General features: G+C 40.4%; 1 protein-coding gene across 4 annotated transcripts in view; it reads right to left on the bottom strand.

Moving 5' to 3' along the window:
- Positions 1-22,408, bottom strand: part of esamb (endothelial cell adhesion molecule b) — a 64,357-nt gene that overhangs the window by 12,291 nt on the left and 29,658 nt on the right. For 2 of the 4 annotated variants that reach the window (XM_020048174.2, XM_034288795.1), the window contains exons 1-4: positions 15,116-15,420; positions 10,652-10,797; positions 6,354-6,555; positions 5,847-6,002 (exon numbers count right to left, since the gene is read on the bottom strand). In XM_020048174.2, the coding sequence (XP_019903733.2) occupies positions 5,847-6,002; positions 6,354-6,555; positions 10,652-10,797; positions 15,116-15,200 (589 nt within the window). In that variant the 5' untranslated portion in view covers positions 15,201-15,420. Of the gene's footprint in view, positions 1-5,846; positions 6,003-6,353; positions 6,556-10,651; positions 10,798-15,115; positions 15,421-15,610; positions 15,723-22,408 lie in introns of those variants that run through there. The other 2 variants (XM_034288803.1, XM_010892235.3) reach the window with 2 other exon arrangements.

The raw sequence follows: 22,408 nt of genomic DNA, 5'->3' as shown, positions 1-22,408 counted from the left end.
AAAGTGAAACTTGTATAATGTATACATTCATTCCACACAGACTGATATATTTCAAGTGTTTATTTCTTTTAATTGTGATGATTATGACTGACAACTAATGAAAACCCCAAATTCAGTATCTCAGAAAATTTGAATATTGTGAATAGGTTCAATATTGAAGACACCTGGTGCCTTTTCAGTATCTCTGAAAATTGTAATATTACTTAAGACCAATACAAAAAAAAGATTTTTAGAAATGTTGGCCAACTGAAAAGTATGAACATGAAAAGTATGCACTCAAAATTTTGTTGGGGCTCCTTTTGCCTGAATTACTGCAGCAATGCGGCGTGGCATGGAATTGATCAGTCTGTGGCACTGCTCAGGTGTTATGTAAGCCCAGGTTGCTCTGATAGTGGCCTTCAGCTCTTCTGCATTGTTGCGTCTGGCGTATCGCATCTTCCTCTTCACAATACCCCATAGATTTTCTTTAGGGTTAAGGTCAGACGAGTTTGCTGGCCAATTAAGAACAGGGATACCATGGTCCTTAAACCAGGTACTGGTATCTTTGGCACTGTGTACAGGTGCCAAGTCCTGTTGGAAAATGAAATCTGCATCTCCATAAAGTTGGTCAGCAGCAGGAAGCATGAAGTGCTCTAAAACTTCCTGGTAGACGGCTGCGTTGACCTTGGACCTCAGAAAACACAGTGGACCAACACCAGCAGATGACATGGCACCCCAAATCATCACGGACTGTGGAAACTTTACACTGGACTTTATGCAATGTGGATTCTGTGCCTCTCCTCTCTTCCTCCAGACTCTGGGACCTTGATTTCCAAAGGAAATGCACAATTTTATTTAATCAAAGAACATAACTTTGGACCACTCAGCAGCAGTCCAGTCCTTTTTGTCTTTAGCCCAGGCGAGACGCGTTTGACGCTGTGTCTTGTTCAAGAGTTGCTTGACACAAGGAATGCGACAGCTGAAACCCATGTCTTGCATTCGTCTGTGCGTGGTGGTTCTTGAAGCACTGACTCCAGCTGCAGTCCACTCTTTGTGAATCTCCCCTACATTTTGGAATGGGTTTTGTTTCACAATCCTCTCCAGGGTGCGATTATCCCTATTGCTTGTATACTTTTTTTCTACCACATCTTTTCCTTCCCTTCGCCTCACTATTAATGTGCTTGGACACAGAGCTCTGTGGACAGCCAGCCTCTTTGGCAATTAACTTTTGTGTCTTGCCCTCCTTATGCAAGGTGTCAATGGTCGTCTTTTGGACAGCTGTCAAGTCAGCAGTCTTCCCCATGATTGTGTAGCCTACAGAACTAGACTGAGAGACCATTTAAAGGCCTTTGCAGGTGTTTTGAGTTAATTAGCTGATTAGAGTGTGGCACCAGGTGTCTTCAATATTGAACCTATTCACAATATTCACATTTTCTGAGATACTGAATTTGGGGTTTTCATTAGTTGTCAGTTATAATCATCAAAATTAAAAGAAATAAACACTCGAAATATATCAGTCTGTGTGGAATGAATGTAAACATTATACAAGTTTCACTTTTTGAATGGAATTACTGAAATAAATCAACTTTCTGAAGATATTCAAATTTTTATGAAGTCAAATGAGAATTCTAGCAGAGCCCAGTTTGGAGACTCAATGTAACAAAGAGAATAACCCAGGTCAGAAAGAAAATACATACAATCAAGTGTGTTTCGTGTGGGTTTGCTAGTGAATTCAAACCCACAATCCTGCACAATGCGACAATCAGGCATGAAAACAGAAGTGTATTCTTTGGGTAATCTAAAGATAATGTGCAAAGATCAGTGGAGCAGTTATTCCAGTATTCTGTCAATCAGTGATTGCTCAGAAACAGCTGGTGCTTTCACAGTAATTGCTCCCAGTGTATTTTTGAAACAAACAAGTTACAAAATAATATAATGACAGGTTGTATGCAGTAGGCTGTGTAAAATAATCCTTACAAATAATATGTATGCACGTTTCACAGTTTTTGAAGAGGATTACGTGATAAATTGTATGGCCTTTCAATAGCAAGCGTTTTTTAGCAAGAGGGGATTGGGCACCTCTGTATCTGTCTATAAGATTCAGTCATCCAGCATAACTTAAGACCTGTAAAAACATGGATAATTAGTACACTACAAATTCAATCTCTGAATCTAAAACAATAGTTGTTATTCATTTGAAATTATATTTCCGTCTTATAATCATGTTAAGTATGCTACTAACTGAAACTGAAATGGAAACAATACACGTGTTATTCATTTGTGGTTACAATTGAAGTCGGAAGTTAACATGCACCTTAGCCAAGTACAGTTAAACTCAGCTGTTCACAATTCCTGACATTTAATCCTAGTAAAAATTCCATGTCTTAGGTCAGTTAGGATCCCCACTTCATTTTAAGAATGTGAAAAGTCGGAATAATGGAACAAAGAATGATTTCTTTCAGCTTTTATTTCTTTCACATTCCCAGAGGTTTCCCAGAAGTTACATACACTCAATTAGTATTTGGTAGCTATTCCTTTAAATTGTTTTACTTTGGTTGTTTCAGGTAGTGTAGTGAAAATATCCCTCAAAGATATCTCTCAGACACTAGAGATAGTGTTTTCAAAATAGACTTTATTACAAAGTAACAAGCCAAGTCAGTCTGTGGAGCAACTGCCTGCCTCAGACTCAGATCTCTCTTTATATAGTTCCATTCTTATCATAACATACTCTTTGGAAGTCAAAGATTCCTTGTTTTCTGAGCTCGGGAAAAAAGTTACACAGCGTAATGCAACCTTACTGAGATTCTCACTCACCCAAGACACCGTGGATTCATGAATTCCTTTAGGAGAGTCAAAGAAAAGGCCACAAGTCCTTATGCCCTACAGATTAAATAAAAAGACCATTCACTCATTATACAGAACATGGGAGTAGGAGCAAGGAGCACAGCAGGGCAGAATAACAGGACACACCTGTCAACTACACGCAACTACTATTCACAAATATCCAACAGCTACAAACCCCTCCCCCGTCCTGCATTTGGTAAGGATCGCACCTCCATTCTTCTCCTTCCAATCTACAGACAATGACTGAAACAGGCAGTTCAGTGCTCGAGTGAGGAATCCATAACCACTCTCCAGGACTGCTTCAAGACCACAGAATGGCAGATGTTTTGTGTTGCAGCTGATGGAGACATTGATGAATACACAGACTCTGTCACAGCATATATCTCCTCAAGTGCATTTGAGGATGTTGTCCCGAGGGTCAATGTCAGGACCTTCCCCAACCATTGGCCCTGGGTAAATGGTATTGTCTGTGCTAAAGTAAGAGCACGGTACTCTGCCTATAGCTCTGGGGACCTGGAGGCTTTGAGGAGATCCATATATGACCTACAGAAGGCTATTAGAAAAGGAAAAATACTATTGGGATAAGTTGGACTAACAACAACAGCTCTGACCCCAGACGCATGTGGTGTGGACACATCACAGACTACAAAGGGAGAAACAGCAGTGATGCTCGTCCCACCGCCTAACCAGCTCAACACCTTCTATGCACGGTCTGAGGCGACCAACTCAATTCCTTCGGTGAGGATTGCTGAAGATGAGGATGACTGCCCTCTGTCCATAGCCACGACTGACGTGAAGAGAGATTTTAAGAGAGAACCCTCAGAAGTAAAAAGGGCCAGATGGCATTCCACGCTGTGTCCTCAGGGGTGCGCCAACCAGCTAGCGGAGGTTTTCACCTCTATATTCAACCTCTCCCTGACTCTGTCTGTAGTCCCCTCCTGCTTCAAACAGACCACCATTGTCCCTGTACCAAAGAAACCTTCACCTGCCTGAATGACTCCCGCCCTGTGGCACTGACCTCCATCATCATGAAGTGCTTTGAGCGGCTGGTCAGAATCCACATCTGCTCCAAACTTCCTGACACCTTGGAGCCCTTTCAATTTGCATACCACCCCAACAGATCAACGGATGATGCCATCGCCCTGACTGTACACACCGCCCTCTCCCACCTGGAAAAGGGTAACACATACGTGAGGATGCGGATTGTGGACTGTAGCTCAGCATTCAACACTATTCTGCCCGTTAAACTTGTTCCCAAGCTCAGGACCATGGGTCATACCACCTCCCTTTGCAACAGGATCCTGGACTTCCTGACGAGTAGACCCCAGGTGGTGAGAATGGGAAACCTCACCTCCTCTGCACTGACCATGAGCATCAGAGACCCTTAGGGCTGTGTACTCAGTCCCCTCCTATATTCCCTGTTCATGCATGACTGTGTGGCCACACACATCACCAACGTCATACTTAAGTATGTGAATGACACTACCACCCTGGGCCTCATCTCCAACAACAATTTTACTGAATACAGAGAGGAGGTAAGTGACATGGCTAAATAGTGCCAGGACAACTCCCCTCTTAACGTCTGCAAGACTAAGGAGATGATCGTGGACTTCAGAAAAACCACAGAGGGGGATCACACCCCCCCACACATCGATGGAGCTAGACAGAGTCTCCGACTTAAAGTTCCTCGTTGTGTTCATCAAAGATGACCTCACCTGGTCCAGGCAAGCAGACTCGGTAAAAACTACCCAAAAGCACCTATACTTCCTGAGGAAGCAACTGCCATGTGATTGGTTGATTAGATAATTGCATTAATGAGAAATTGAACAGGTGTTCCAAATAATCCTTTAGGTGAGTGTATATAATTGATAAAACATGCATATGGGATGGTGATCTTTGGCCTGGAAGCCTCCCCCTTTTTCTTCCAAACATGATGATGATCATTATGGCAAAGTTAACATTTTGTTTCATCAGACCAGAGGACATTTCTCCAAAAGGTATTGTCTTTGTCCCCATGTGCAGTTGAAAATTGTAGTCTGGCTATTTTATGGCAGTTTGGAAGCAGTGGCTTCTTCCTTGCTGAGCACCCTTTCAGGTTGTGTCAACATAGGACTTGTTCTACTGTGGATATAGATACTTTTGTACCTGTTTCTTCCAGCATCTTCACAACGTAATTTGCTGTTGTTCTGGGATTGATTTGCACCTTTTGCACAAAAGTATGTTCATCTCTAGGAGACAGAAAGCATCTCCTTCCTGAGCAGTATGATGGCTGTGCTCTCCCATGGTGTTTATACATGCATACTATTGCTTGTACAGATGAATATGGTACCTTCATGCATTTGGATATTTCTCCCAAAGATGAACCAGACTCAGGTCTTGGCTGATTTCTTTTGATTTTCCCATGATGTCCAGCAAAGAGGTACTAGGTTTGAAGGCAGGCCTTGAGATACATCCACAGGTACACCTCCAGTTGACACAGATTATGTCAATTAGCCTATAAAAAGCCTCTGAAGCCATAACATCCTTTTCTGGAAATTTCCAAGCTGTTTAATGGCACAGTCAACTTTATGTAAACGTCTGACCCACTGGAATTTTGGTATAGTGAATTATAAGTGAAATAATCTGTCTGTAAACAACTGTTGGAAAAATTACTCATTACTTGTGTCATGCACAAAGTAGAGATGTCCTAACCGACTTGCCAAAGCTATAGTTTAACATGAAATCTGTGGAGTGGTTTAAATAAGGGGTTTTAATGACTTCAACCTAAGTGTATGTAAACTTCCGACTTCAACAGTATGTCTCAGTTTTATGTTGATATTATGGATATTAAGAGGCTTGTAGTAGGTATTATTTAAAGAGGCTATTTATTTAGTGGTTATTCTAAGAAATGCAAAGATCTAGAGCCAGAGTAAGGCAGGGCTTCTTACTACAATTGAACTACGTTAAAGAAGATACTTTTTGACAGTTTCATTCAGAAATAAAATTTTACCCCAGCAGTGTCAGAGAGATAAAGGAGTACTCACTTTGCATTGGGGAGAAGAAAAACTCGGACAAGGGGGCAGTCTTGGTCCATTTGTACTGAGGGACAGGTTTGCCCGAGCTGGACTTACAGCTCAGCGTCACATTGCCATTTAAAACAGATGACCCAGTCATTGTGCAAACTGGTGGTGAAGGAGGGACTGAGAGGAAGAGAGAGTGTGAGTGAGTTCAAGAAAGTGAGAGACGGAGCAAGAAAAATAAAAACAGAAAATAGGACGGAAACAAAATAGAAAGCCTTCAAATTCATACTAATTCACCCCTAATTGACTTAAGGCAATTCCTAGTGTCATTACAATCCAGTGAATTGAACACGTTACTATGTTTACATGAATGGCGGCAACACTGAAAAAGTTAAATAAAATGTGCCAACACTCTCTCAATACGTAGAAGCTGTGAAAAAATGTACAGATCACTCAGTGCATACAGACATGGATTTCACATTGGAGACCTGCCCGCCACACAAAAAAAGAATCCAAGCATTTCTGAGGTACCTTTGACATTAAGGCGCAGTTCTCCAGAGAGTCCCGGGACTCCAGGGATCAGGACATTGCAGAGGTAGCGTCCAGAATCTGACTCTTGGGTGTTGTTGATGTAGATAGAGAGGTTGGCTGAGGGCATGGACTTGCTGAATCCAACACGCTTTCTGAACTCAGGACTACCTATCCCTGGCTCACCATTACTATAGGATATGACCTGTACAGACAGACAAAAACATGAAAGACTGTACAAAAATCCAGTGGTACTCAAATAATTAGTTGATTCAATCACTTAAATACAGGAGTTCCAAGAGGAGAGGTTTGAGAAAGGTTCCAACAGCAAAGAAAACATGATTTTCAACCATGATATTAATTTAAACCAGATGAACACTCCATGCTACAAAGGCCTTCTAGTAAGGCCTTCAAATCTTAACTTCACGTTAGCCATTATCAGAGCATGTGATGCATGTTGGAGTGTTTACTTTTTCTGCTCTTGATGAGACTCAAGGGTTTGTTTTGAATGAAAACTAATGCTTTGAAATATACAGTGCCAATAGAGCTGATATACTGATATAAGATACATTATGGTACTACAGTTATGGGAGGTGACAACCACACTGATTAAATGTATAACACAAGTCAACATTCTTCATAAAGATAATCCTGACATACAGTAGCTCACAAAAGTGAGTACACCCCTCACATTTTTGCAAAATATTTTTGATTATATATTTTCTTGTGACAACACTGAAGAAATGACACTTTGCTACAATGTAAAGTAGTGAGTGTACAGCTTGTATAACAGTGTACATTTGCTGTCCCCTGAAAATAACACAACACAGCCATCAATGTCCAAACTGCTAGCAACAAAAGTGAGTACACCCCTAAGTGAAAATGTCCAAATTGGGCCCAATTTGCCATTTTCCCTTCCCGGTGTCATGTGACTCGTTAGTTTTACAAGGTCTCAGGTGTGAATGGGGAGCAGGTGTGTTAAATTTAGTGTTATTCGCTCTCACACTCCCTTATACTGGTCACTGGAATTTCAACATGGCACCTCATGGCAAAGAACTCTCTGAGGATTTGAAACAAAATGTGTTGCTCTACATAAAGATGCCCTAGGCTATAAGAAGATTGTCAAGAACTGAACTGCAGCATGGTGGCCAAGACCATACAGCAGCTTAACAGGACAGGTTCCACTCAGAACAGGCCTCGCCATGGTCGACCAAAGAAGTTGAGTGCACATGCTCAGCGATATATACATGGGTAGTCTTTGGGAAATAGACGTATGAGTGCTGCCAGCATTGCTGCAGAGGTTGAAGGGGTGGGGGGTCAGCCTGTCAGTGCTCAGAACATACGCCGCACACTGCATCAAATTGCATGGCTGTCTGAATGGCTGTCATCCCAGAAGGAAGCGTCTTCTACAGATGATGCACAAGAAAGCCCAAAAACTGTTTGCTGAAGACAAGCAGAATAAGGACATGGATTACTGGAACCATGTCCTGTGGTCTGATGAGACCAAGATAAACTTATTTGGTTCAGATGGTGTTAAGCGTCTGTGGCGGCAACTAGGTGAGGAGTACAAAGACATGTGTGTCTTGCCTATAGTCTAGCATGGTGGTGGGAGTGTCATGGTCTGGGGCTGCATGAGTGCTGCTGGCACTGGGGAGCTACAGTTCATTGAGGGAACCATGAATGCCAACATGTAATGTGACATACTGAAGCAGAGCGTGATCCCTTGCCTTCGGAGACTGGGCCACAGGGCAGTATTCCATCATGATAACGACCGCAAACACACCTCCAAGACGACCACTGCCTTGCTAAAGAAGCTGAGGGTAAAGGTGATAGACTGGCCAAGCATGTCTCCAGACATAAACCCCATTGAGCATCTGTGGGGCATCCTCAAACGGAAGGTGGAGGAACGCAAGGTCTCTAACTTCCACCAGCTCTGTGATGTCATCATGGAGGAGTGGAAGAGGACTCCAGTGGCAACCTGTGAAGCTCTGTTGAACTCCTTGCCCAAGAGTAAGGCACTGCTGGAAAATAATGGTGGCCACACAAAGTACTGACACTTTGGGCCCAATTTGGACATTTTCACTTAGGGGTGTACTCACTTTTGTTGCCAGCAGTTTAAACATTAATGGCTGTGTGTTGAGTTATTTTGAGGGGACAGCAAATTTACACTGTTACACAAGCTGTACAATCACTACTTTACATCGTAGCCAAGTGTCATTTCTCCAGTGTTGTCACATGAAAAGATATAATCAAATATTTACAAAAATGGGAGGGGTGTACTCACTTTTGTGAGACATATGTAGACGTATATGTGCAGATGGTGGAGTTTGAATTTTTAGGCAGATTTTCTGTTTGAGATAAGCTCACAGGGAACGACCAGTGAAACCACTGAGATTATCGTAATCACTGGAGAGGCTTGCACATATCAGGTGGCTCTCTAAACCTACAGGACACGCTCATGCCATAAGTGACATGGAAGACGCTTGTATTTACCTGTAACTATAAAACTGAACGACATCAGGATGGGCGTTGAGTATAATCCTAATCACCCACACTAACAACCTTTCCTTGTTTTTAATACCTAAGTACTTCTTAGCCAGACTCACTCCACTACATTAAACTCTAAAGCCGATGGCGAACCAACAAACTTTTGCCTATTTCGTTTTTGATGGTTTAGAGGTGTAGTTTAAAACCAGTGTTTCAAACTACACTTGTTCTGCTTCTGAGTTGACCTGTTCTGCTTCTGAGTTGACCTGTTATTTTTATATAATATTATATAAAAAGTGTCTAACTGCCTTTGGTTGTCTTATGTGAATAACAGCAAAATTGCTCCATGTACTGAACTGTAAAGTGGCTATGAGACGGTGCCAGATCTGGGATTACTAGAGGAAGGGAATTGGAATACTGAGAATGGTAGTGGGGTCTGATATTTTGAAAATCAAATAAACATTTAAAACCTGGCAGCTTCCAGTGATGACATAATCAGCAGTTTCTTAAACATTAGTTTGTTCTTTCAGACTGTACACAAGCAAAATCACCAATCAGAAGGATTAGTATTTTTGTGAATGCACCCATTTGCCTACAACTACCCAATACTGTGTGACTTCTAACCAAGGCTTCTTTATGTTTGACCCCAATTAACAGAGTTCGGTTTGCTGATGCCTTTAACAACGGAATTATAGACACCAAGGTCTTCTCTGAGGATAACAAACTTTATAGTGCATTACAGCAAACCAACTTTCACTGAAAATGATAATACTGCTCTATATGCTTTGAGGAGCAATCACTGAAGGTTGCTGACCTTAACTTAGGGCTTGTTGACATTACGAGAGATAAAATAGTTTCAATTTACACAGGTGTGTTAGAGACGTGCCACAGAGAATTGTGTCCGTCAGTCGCGGGAAAATAGAGTATTGTGTGTGCACACTGCCAAGAAACTCGTCGGAAAATGTGGAGCATGCCACCTCGGAAGGTGGTGTCTCGAGCAATCAATATTTGCATGTTTACACAACAAAATAATAGTGTAAAATAATAATAGCATCTGGAATGTCCTTCAATATGTCTCAGAAAATGAAGAGCAATGTAAACCAGCATTTATAGCCTCTAGCAAACTACTAAACGTTTAGCCGATATTACTTATGGTTGATCTTCACTGTACTGCATGGAGAAATTTTACACACATTCTATGGCTGAGGCATACCTGTTCACCAAACTGAAAAGTAAAAATACCTGAATATACTTACAACCAGTGATTTCGTTGCGTACATTTTAGCGTGGCATAAAATGAACGCAATGGAAGATATGGAGATAATGGAGGAGGAATAGAGGAGAGAGGAAGAGGAGATAATAGATGGAGGAACGAATAGGAAGAGGAGAGAATAGATGGAGGAACGAATAGGAAGAGGAGAGAATAGATGGAGGAACGAATAGGAAGAGTGAAAAAATGGAGAGGAGAGAATAGGAAGAAAGGTGAGAGGAAGAAAGGAAAGAAAAGATGGAGTAAACGATGGAGGGCATCTAGCTATCTGTATGTGCCTCTCCCTCAAAGCCACCCCATCAATGACCTGAATATTTTCAAAAAGCCCTCCCCACTCGACAACATTCGCCCCACCCATTCAATGTAGTCATTGTTAACTTCAATATTTCCCCAGCACTCTAGTATATCAAGCACATTTAATACCAAGCAGAACCCAACCCAAATAATATAACCCTACACAGACGTGTTAAGCAACAATCCAGCCACTGTAATGTCTGCTTAAACCAGGCATGATGTCTAGAGAAGAGAAGACTGCTTTACATACCAACTTGGATTCATTGGCCATGAAGTTCCAGATGATGCTGTTCCTGCTAATATCAGATGTGGGGCTGTACCAAGCCTGCAGGACAACCATCTGACCCTTAACCACCTCCATCTCTCTTCTGGGGATCTCCACCCGCTGGGAGTCACCTGGATACAGTAAACACAGAGACACTGTGACTAAAATTCAGCTAACACAACCTCAATACACAGCCCGTCTCAATACATTTCCCAGCCCTACCTTTTAATTCCAACCCTTTGAATAGGTATAAAAAGTTACGTTTATAGCTTCACAAGCTATCACCATATCCACAGTTGTGCAAACATTGAAGGGATAACACAAGGGTTAGGAAACAAGTTGCTGTGCAGTTATCTCACTCACTCTTAAATCTGGTGAGACACTCATCCTGCTGTGATCATATCGTTTAAGTGTAAAGAGTGAAGATCAGGAGAAGTTCAGGATCAATGAAAAATGTTAAAGATAGTAATGAATATAGCTACAGGGCTATAGAATAGCCAAGCGTTGAAGCCCATAAAAATAAACTAAGGTAAGAGGTAAGGAAAGACATAAAATCTGCCCTCTGATAGTATACATTCAACTATCATGATCTAATGTATGTAATCCCTCAAACACCACACACACTGGTCAGACCAAAACCTACAAAGCTGAGATGAGATCAATGGAAGAGGACGACCAAGCACATTAGAAAAATGATGACATGTGCCTTGATTAACAGTGGATAAAGATTTCAGTCATCCCCTGCATCGGTTTAAATAGGCTTTTACATAACTTGGGAGACATTCAGCTGAACTGCAAAGAGGTTCTGACAGCACAACATATTGACTTTTCAGAGAACACATGAATAATTTTATTATCACCAGCATTACAAAAAAACACATTATTTAGGCAGGTCAATATGGTTATTAAGACGTGATGTTTTTTTTGGGACAACATGCTTGAATCACTCAGTTATCTTTTTTCGGGGCAGTAGTCCCAAAGTCAAAAGAAGTAAGGGGGGGTCTGCCTTTGGATACAGCTCTGTGTGTGATATAGCCTATTAATCGGTATGGTTGTGAATCACCACGAGAATTACAGTCTACACATTATACTGAGTGTCGTATTGCAATAATACTTTAATCCTGAATCCTGTCAATAACTACATTTGACGTGTAAAACGGTGTTATTCGAAGTATATTATTAGACACACACAGCATAGTAGATGTGCACACGGCCAAAGCCATTCAGAGCCCATATTAGGGCAAATGGTTATCATTACTTTTCTCTGATATAATCTGGCACTTCAGATTCTTTCACTTACATATTGGGTCACTGTGTAGGCTCGCTGCTGCAGGCACAGAAATGTTTCAGGTAATGCACACGAGATTGTTGTGGTTGCACAACCTTGTCAAACATCTGTAGGCTTATAGGGGTACAGTACATAGAAGTGACTTATCGACAGCAGAAATGGAAGTTGAATCAGAGGACTTAGTTGAATAATCTTTGCAGCCCTACATTTAATGGTCTGAACTGGCCAAGCCAAAAACCAGACTTCAATCCTACTGAACATGTGTGGGGGGACCTGAAGAGCACAGTTCACCGATGCTGCTCAATTTGACTGAGCTTGGGAGGATCTACATGAAGAATGGGAGAAACTCAAAAATAAAACCGCTTCCACAAAGTATGGAATCAAAGGTCTAAATACTTATGTACATATTTCTGAAATTTCTGTTGCAAATGTTCAATAAATAGACCCATTTCTTAATAGGTATTTTTTGCTTTGTCACACTTGTTGCTTTGTGTACATGGATTTTGTACATGGAAATGTAATTAAATATTAATAAAGTCTATCACAAAATATGGAGTAAGTGAAGGGGCCTGAACAAATGACAGGTTATACTTTGCAATCATTTATTCATCAAACATTTACAGAAATGCAATTTATTTTTGGCTTCATGGAGCTGTTGCTGGTAACTATCTATCAGTCTTTTACATCGACTGGGACAAACCTTTGCCTACTCTTCTTTATAGTACTGCTTTTACTGTTGGAGGGTTTCTTGCATACATGGCCCGCTTGAATTCCTTGGAAAATACTTTGTAAGCCCCCCCAGACTCATTGGCATCAATACTCTTTATTCTGGGGGGCTTGGATCTTGGCATGAGTTTACACTTACCACACACCAATATGGTTAAGATCATACCAGTCCAAGTTTTTAATCTTTATGATTTAGTAATAATTTGCACCTGGTTTTAGCACCTTAAGTGATGGTAAAGATATGGGTACGCTAAGTTATTTTTCATTTATTTGTTAAATTGTAACCTTATTTAATAAAAGTTGGAATTTAGCTCAGATATACATTAAGGGAGAGTGGGGAGGGGAAGAGGAGACCGAGGGAGGGGGCAAGGGAGAGAGATTGTTATTTTGTCTATGTACTGTAATTACACAACTATGAGATTACAGTTCTTAAGTCAGCTTTAAGTTCACAATATTGTCATTCATATCTGGTGAACCGTTTACAGCACTGTGTTTATCTAACGTATTGTGGCTAATGTAAAGGTAAATGCACTAACTGCAAATCACTGTACATCAGATCATCAGCTAAATTACAAAGCAATTACATTGCTTATAATCAATGAAAGGTTATATGTGAAATGTTTACATGCGTGTGTATTTGACATTTGACAGTGTAGTGTGTGTGTGCATATATTCAACACTAGATGAACAGAGCAAAAACAGACATTTTGGTAATCAATTTACATTGTAAATTTTTTTATTGTCAAATGAATGTCCAAATTAATTGTTAAGGGGATTATATGTCTGATTTTGTTTACTGTTCTGCTAGCATAAATGTCCAGATAACAGAACTGCAGTTCAGATCATCATGTTTCATGTTTTTTTTCTACAAAATTTTTCAGAGTGCCTGAAATATTCCCCATTTTAAACTGGACCAGATAATACTATACTGGTCTTGTTCAGGAAGGGATGAGGAGACAAGTCATGTTACTGTTTAGATTCAGTTTTCTAAACATTAGAGGCAGTATTATACACATGGCACGTTTAAGCAAAAAGAAACATATCAACACAAAGCTGTGACAAAATTATGTCTATGATTATCTACATAAAAAAGAATGGCTGTGTTATCTCACCAATTAAAATTTAAATAGTTACAAAAAAGGAAACGCTTAGCTCACCCAATCCATCTTTGTGTCTAGCAGTATTTTATGTATTTTGATGTTTTGCCAATTTTGTTGTACATGTATATAGTGTAATTTTGTTTAAAGTGTTCTTGTTATACTGTAAACCATATTACTTTTTTTTTTTTAATTTATGTTGTTCTGTTTTTTGTTGTCATCTTGCAAATGAATGCCTTTGTCATTGTAAATACCTGGTTAAATAACAGATACATTTTTTTAGAGAGTGGCTTAATCACACATCTGCAGGCTCTATGCAGCCACTTGTATTACTGGAAAACAAGAATAACACCTTTATATCTGAACAAAATCCAGATTTTTGCCTCCTAAAAATAGAATGTTTTGATTAAGTTGCTATGTACGATTTTGCAACATACACTAAATGTAGACTAACAGCATGAGCAATTTGGTATATCCACAAATACATACGCTAAAGCCAATCATTTGAGTTGATTAAACTTTCTAAAGAGCTATGCATAGAACGATATCAGGCATTTAATTGACTGAATATTGAGTACTGCAGTTCTCACTAATTAACATTTAAGTCAATCCACAAACATTTTATTTCACTTAGTCTAATAAATCAATATTGTTTTTATTCATTTAGTTTTTCAATTCAATTGTATTATCCTGAGCCTCATGTGAACAATAACATGCTCAGGGTAATCGTTTGTACATTTTGAAAATGTGCAAACCTTATAGTATGATCTAGAGCATTGGTATTTAAATCTGGACCCTGGAACCAGTTCCACTCCATTTTTTCATTGCAACCTCCAAATTAGGGATTTATTTAGACTTTGGACACCAGGAGGGTGCAATTAACGTGAGGTAGAACATAAGAACAGCAAGTTATGAGAATAAGATTTGAATACTCCTGATCTAGATAACCCCTGTAGTGAATGGTCTGTTATAATCAAATCAGACTGTGACATTATGCAGTTTGCCAAAAGTATCATCCCACTCATACAGGCTGACATTCCAGGTATTGAAAACTATACAGCAACTTTATACCAGATGTATACCAATTGTACACCAAGAAAACCCCCAGAAAAACGTCACTTCGGAAACAAACATGAAACATAAGGCAGTTGTTTTACCAAGTATTACCAAGCAGCCTACAACTAAAATATTAAGGCATGTGATAAAATTAAAGTAGAAGTAGAATTGAAATTTGAGAGGTGATTTGAATGAATAGAATGATAATGAAATCTGGGATCTCCCAGAAGAAAATGAGGATTGTGATGAAATGAGGGTATGTTGATGGTCCAGCTCACTCACAGGGTGTTGGCCAGTCCCCTGAGCTGGTCATCTGAAGATGGATCAACTGATCCCAGCAATCTGAGTCCTCCCGATCAGCCATCATGGTCCCATTAACACACACAGAGAATAACCCCACTCCAAACACACAACCCCTTCAATGTGACTTGACAAAAGTCACAAATCTGTAGACCGAATAGACCACTGATACTTTTCAACAAGGGTCTCAACCCCAAGTCCCCATAAACACACACACATTCAGCAAGAGGGTCAAATCCACACACACACACAGTAAATCTGGCTAGCCTATGGACTGCTTCGGCGCTGCAGTGTGACTGCACACTGGTTACTTTCTTTCTAGAATAAAAGTATATTCAGCTCAGAGAATTAGTGACAGAGAACGAGAGAGAGAGAGCTCAAGAGAGGGAGGGGTGAGAGAAATAGAGAGCACAACTTGGTACATTTAGGTAGTTTCCTCCCTCTTTCATTAAACAGAACAAACAGGGAGGGACATACCTGAATCTTTCCAATAAAAACTTAGGCTAAATATTTCGCAAATAAAACATCTTGTTTAGTGGAATGAATACAATCCTGGGCATTTCTGCTTTCTCATTGCTCCTGGATTCCTGTGTTGCCATTGCCATGGTGTCCCTTAATTTCTGCCGTGAAGCCTGTAAATCCTACCGACTAATCCCTAAACAATCCATGGCTCAAGCCTTCAACCCTGACTCTTGCTTCACTTGAACCAAGTACTGTGGCTCGGTTGGCCACAGATGATGTAACACATGGTCTCTTTGACAACTGTCTCCATTGAAAGCTGTTGCTAGGCTATATGACAGGATTCCCATTCTCAGATTTGCAGATGTAGTTACATTCTATCACATCTGTTCTCAAAATTCTACAAAAACAGATATGCTATCACAGATGAATAACACTTCATGATTCTTGTGACTTTAACTATCAATTAACTTACATGTTTTTCTAAAGAAATGTTCGAGGAAAATCACACCCGTTATGCCAATGAAGAACGCCAACATCCACGTTTACACACATTATTCTAGTCAAACATGCTAAAACAGCTGATACTGACTGAAGTAAATGGATTACCCACACATAATGAATTGCTTCATCATTGTATCAGCATTTGTTTGATTCTGCAACATAATAGATTGTAGATTGTGTTTTCTGATTTGGTTTGTACTTTTGTCTTTCTAATCCTGTTAAAGATAAAACCTCATTTTTCTCCTTGAGTTGGTGGATTTAGGGGGGGGCTGATTCATTGTTGGGAAGTCAATGGGGGCATCATCTTTACTAAGAAAGAGTGAGCTGTGTTCCAAAAGAGCAGTTCTATTGGAATATGAAGAATATAATATATTATGAATGGTCTTCCTTGTTCCCTCTAAGTGAAAATGGGTGTAGAATAGGATTGGATTATGATGGATTGGGTCACTATGGAAAAAGTAATTTGGATGGCAAAGGTTTAGAGAATAAAGCAGAAAGAGAGAAAAATAGAATTTCATAGCAGAAGAGACAAAAGGGGAAGCGAAAGTGATCTATATTGTTCCAGAAAATAACGATTACTTGATCATCTTGAGGAGTGGTTATGACCATCATTTTTAGTTCAACCAATATCCTGAATGTCAAGTGTATCATTTTGTAATTCAGTGCCTGTATTGTAATTAAAGTTCAATTTCTGTCTCCACTGTAGATTAACTATTGAACCCTAACCATTGAACCTTTGAAACAGTTCTAAACTTTATTTTCTATTAGGAAAGGTACAATGAAATAATTATTTTAGTTTGAACACTTGATTAAAGTAATATCTTTTTAACCTGGACCTTTTAAGTGGACTAATGGGAACAATGCTATGGGAAATTAAGGCTAAGCCCTCCAGATTTATAGCTAGTGTCCTAATGTGAAGGTGTGTTTATTGGACTGTGTCGTAGATTGGAACGATGGTAAATAGGAATGATTATTTTAAATGATACAACCCAACCTTAATGCCAGATGCTCTATATTCCTGTGACTCTTCTTATGCTTCTTCTTGAACTAGGTTTATCCTCTGAACTGTGTCATTCAAATATTTATTAAATGAAGGAAAATCTTCCCTAATCCCCAGCTCTCCCTCCACTCTCCATCTGGGTTGTGTTGCTGCTGAGAGATGAGACACATTATAAGGTGTGGATATGGGTATCATCATTAATCTAAATCCATCAACAGATAAACCCATGAAAAGCTGCCACTGCAGAACACAATGTAGGCAGGGCGTCATCGCCATCTGTGTTTTTTTAATAACCAACATGTTTTTACCCAGACAATGTAGGTGTCTATTTTGATAAAGTAAGATATGTCCTGCCTATGACATACATTCTACACTCACCTGTTCCAGAAAAATACAGGTGCAATTTTATATGTGGTCCATGGTCCATGTGTCTTCTTAGAATTGGCATTTCTATCCGCCTGTCAAAGTTAAACTAATCCGGGGGCCTCCTGAATGGCTCAGCAGTGCCTCACAGTGTAGCTGCATCATTGCAACCAGGTGCCCAGGCACACTAACCAGTGCCTAGAGGTCCTGTAAGATTGCTGTAAAATGCGTCAGCACCCTCAAGCATGGGTAAAACAGTGATGCCAGACAGTGTTGCCCAGGTTGCTCTAGTGAGTCTATGGTCGGTTGAGCGACTTTAAGCTCCAAGTGGGGCAAAGCCATTAAGGCCATCTTAATGATGAAGTAGTGAATATCAGTATTAATGTTTGGCTGATCCATCCTGATGATCCGGTTGGAATCAGGATCACATGATCACAGGAATAAGCCAAAGACCGACTGGGTCATTACAAGGGATCAGCCAATGAAATTGGAAATACCAACCAGTTGACTACATTAAACTGTGTGATGATTTCAATTATGTTGACATCAAGTATGTTATCTTCCAGTTAAGCCCTCTAACTAAAATTGGTGCTTTAACCGACCGTCTGACTTTCTGGTTGAGAAAGCAGTCCGAAAGCATTAGGCCTTGTGAGTTGTCCACCAGAGGACACACATCCCAGTCTGTGACTCTCCCTAACCCACTGCTTGTTACTGTAACTGATAAATGTTATGGGCACTAGGCTGATTGGATGTTCTTTATGGCGCCAGGCCATATCCTCCTATGAACAACATGCATTAAAAAGCATTGGAAATCACAGACAGAAAACAAACTTGTCAGTTTTGTTGGCCCCGTAGTTGCCCAAAGAAACAACTGAGCATATAAGGCAGTTACCATAAGCAGCTAGGAGGGGGCAGCAAATCTTAATGGGAATCACAGACTAACCTACAAATTATCTTCACATGGATGTGTAATGAACGAATTAGGTAACACTGGACAATTTCTAGTTCAGCTGTCAGCAGATGTTCCATAAACAATGACAGACAATTATATCTTAACCAATGTGTTAAAATGGGCTTTAAGGAAAAATTCTTGAAATGTCTCTATGTGCCTAAACCTAAGTGAATTATTGTTGCACTCTCTGTCAAAGAGTACGCCTCACACTCGGCGAGCACCTGTGGTGTGTCAAAATGAAAATGCATTAGCAGAAAATAACCTCATAACTACTGTAAAATATGATGGTGTCTCCTTGATGTGGTGGGGATTTTTGCCATTATTGAAATTGCCAAAAACCTGGTTGCCTCTAACAGGAGGGTGACTTGCTCACAACTGGACCTTTCAGCAAGACAATAACACCAAGCAGTTATCAAAATCCACTACGGTAATTGCCCACAAAAACCTAGATTTTGAAAGAGCAACCCTGATGCGGTCTACCCTTACCCCCCGGCATAAGTATATCAGAAGTCTCAGATCCAGTTGTGCAGGGCCGGGTCGAGATCCAGGTCTCCCAGCATTCTGAACAGCTCAGAAGACACTACGGTGTTGAAAGCAGAGCTCTAGTTGATAAATAGCATTCTCACTATGTTAAAAGCAGAGCAGCAGTCAATAAACAGCATTCTCTTATCTTGTACAGGTGGGTTAGGGGGGTGTGCAGTAAGGCGACGATGGCAGTGTCCATGGCACTGTTGGGGCAGTATGCAGTAACTGCACTGGGTCTAGGGTGGCAGGCATGATGGAAGTGATGTGATCCTTGAGCAGTCTCTCAAAGCACATTATGATGATAGAATGTATCATTCAGCTTAGTCACCTTGGCATGTTTGGGTTCCGTAACTATGGTGGACATCTTCAAACCGATGGGGACAAACAACTGGGAAGGGAAAGACTGACAGGTCCATAAACACTCTAGGAAATTGACCTGAACAGTCTCTGAGGATTAACTCAGAGCAGCATGAATGGCATTTTACAGGTTGTGACCAATGTGACATGTCAGATTGAGTGGCATTGAATGATGGGAAAAGCCTAGTTAGGCACATTGGGAGGTTACTTGAGTTTTTCATGGTGTAGAGGCAGTTAGGGATGTAGGACAATAAGATTGCCCTCTTTGTGGAAGACTGGCAGCATACTTTATTTTGCTGACCACAGGGCATTAAACAGATGGCGTTTCATTAATAAATACTATTGGAGGCACCTTTAAATTAGATTGCATTAGCATAATCTCCGCAGCTATTTTAAGCCATTTTGAGTATGCTATCTCATCACAAGGGCTTTAATCCCTCTTAAGTTTTGATTGTGTTTAAATTGATTCAGCATGCATGGGCTCAAACTCACACACTGCATGTATTTCTCTCATCCAAATACAGTACTGTAGTGTTATCTCTCTCTCACTTTCTCTCACATTCTCTCTCTTAAATAACAGAAAATAATATTTATTTATCTAAGGGAATGGAAGAGTTCTTCAGGGAGAAAATATTATCCAGAGCAAAGCAGATGGCAAGATTCTTTACTTCAGTCTAAAATCTATCAGGTTGAAAGCAGTTGTTTATAAACAGATAATCATCCTATCAACAAACTAAACATCTATAAATGTACATCAGGAAATCTCAAAATGAAACTAAACCAAAACATCTTGATGTAGTGATTGTGGTTTAACGACAGTCTCAGAAGGCAGAATAATATTTGAACATTAATCCAAGATTCTCTGAAACCATGCTGTGCTATTTAATGAATTGTCAATCAAAACAGTGCTTTAGATCACTAAACAGGGCAGAAAGTTTTCCAAATCTCCTCAATCCCTGTGGCATTTGAACACAGTCCCTGTGCCAGCCTCACGATTTCCCCACACACAGAGACAAAGGCAGATGGATTGGACTTGAATAATGCATTGTGGCTAATCCCAATAAGAGAGTGTTACGCCCAATAAACTTGAAGGAAAGGAAGTTCCACTTGATCTCTCCTTTCTGCTATATACCGCACCATAATGACCAAAAACTCATTGTCATTACATCTGTGCTAACGACTAGATCATGACTACGACAACAGTTTAATATTCATATCTCCATTAATCACAGTGATACAGCACTAGCCATGACCTAGTTAAACTGATTACAGTAGTAGAACATAGTAGATAGTGGATAGGGCTTCAATTAATACATTGATTATTCTTTCATCATTCACATAAATAGAAATCCTGTAAGCTGAAGACAGGGATCAGTAATGACTGATGGTCTTTTACTGTGGTGCCTTTTGAAGGATAATTTGTCTGTTCCACTCTGGAACTGAGGCTGTCCAACAATAACCTTGGCACAACCCTGCCCCCGTTTGCTTAGTGCCTCCGCTGTGTAGCCTTGTTTCCATGTATGCTGAAAAACGGATTGCTGCCTGCGTCTCTATGTGTGTAGCACTGAATTGTCTATCATATAGCCTTTGAAGCATCACATCTAACACGGAACACAATCCCATTCTCCCAGCTGTGACAAACGTACAAGAAAGAGCAGCACACACTGACAGCAGATCTGTAAAATAATGGATGCTAAAGCTTTGATCAATGTCGATTCCTCACCAGCGCTGTGCCATTTTAATGTAAATTAGTGTAACAACGTCATGGTATGGCTGAGATAGATCAATAATTTGCTAAGTGAATATGCTGTGTGTGTGAGGCAATTAATGTGTGTAAGCAAAAACAAAAACCTGTTTAACACCACAGGGTGCAAGTCAACACTACTAGTCTGATCTGATGTGTGTGGAAGGGTCATGGAGAGTTGCTTCTCCATCTTCTTTCATTTCAAACTCGGGCGGGTGTCAGTGGCTCCATCAGGCCAGCTGTCCATCATTTAACAGCCCCCACTGTCCTGGTTCTGCTTCTCTTTGGCAGGAATGGTGTCAGTGCATGAAAGAAAGGCTATGTAGACTGTACTATTACACCACCAAAGCAGCAGGAGGCCCACCAGCCCATGATCTAGGGCTTTGAAGGAGATATTTATAAGCCATTAGTGTAGAGAGAGGGAATGGCAGGGCGCAGGATGGCCCTTTTATCTCCAGAATATGTCATGTCTTTCCCTGTGAGAAGGCCGGGGTGATGACAGGCAGACTAGTGACAGTCAGGCCTGGCTGGGGGAGTCTGTCTCAGCCAACTGCCCCTTGGAGCCCTGTGGAGCATGGCACAGCTTAATGCAGACCTGTAATTAAGAAGCTGTGTGCTCTGATTTTAGATTTTTGCTGAGCTCCTATCTGAAAAGAATTACAGGGCCATTGTAATCTCCCCATACACATCATGCAATACTCAAACGCCTTTGAAGCATAGACAACACAAGATAACTGCATGCATGTCACAATATTACACTGATTTTGAAGATGAAATGGATGCTGCCTTTGAAGGAGCTAGCAAACTGATGGGGAGGCAGACATCATGCTGTCTTTACAGCTTGCAAGTAAACAACCTCTTCCATTGGGATGGTATGTGGCAGGTTCCTCTCCATTGTTTAGGCAGGGTGGGCCAGGAAATCCACCTTCAGGAGTGAAGAAGGTCAGTAGTTATGAGCAGAAACAAAAGGCAACAAGGCATCTCAAGGCAATCTCCACAGATGTATGGCTTTCTCCGGATATATGAGTCTATGTGTAGAGTGGGAGTGGACAACAAATCTAAACTAAGGAATGTTGTCCTCAGTTCCACATATACACTGATTCCACAACATTCATATTTGTTTTTAAATAATCTTAGGTCCTTCCCAAATAAACAACATTGTAGATACTGTGCATTTTGTCATGTTCATCATAATCCCTGCTAGGCCACAGACAACACAGTCTCCTTAAATAAACAATGTGAGTCTGCCCTGGCCAAAGAATATATCTTCATGATCATTCTCTAGAAGGATCCACACTGATATTCCTGGAACTTGACATGTTGTGTATTATGTATTTTGTTGGATATTCTAGACTGAGTATTCATATTTTT

This window comes from Esox lucius, chromosome 1 (genome assembly GCF_011004845.1).
Source record: "Esox lucius isolate fEsoLuc1 chromosome 1, fEsoLuc1.pri, whole genome shotgun sequence".
NCBI lineage: Eukaryota > Metazoa > Chordata > Actinopteri > Esociformes > Esocidae > Esox > Esox lucius.
Note: the sequence above shows the minus strand (reverse complement) of the source record. Positions and strands in the feature narration are given on the sequence as shown.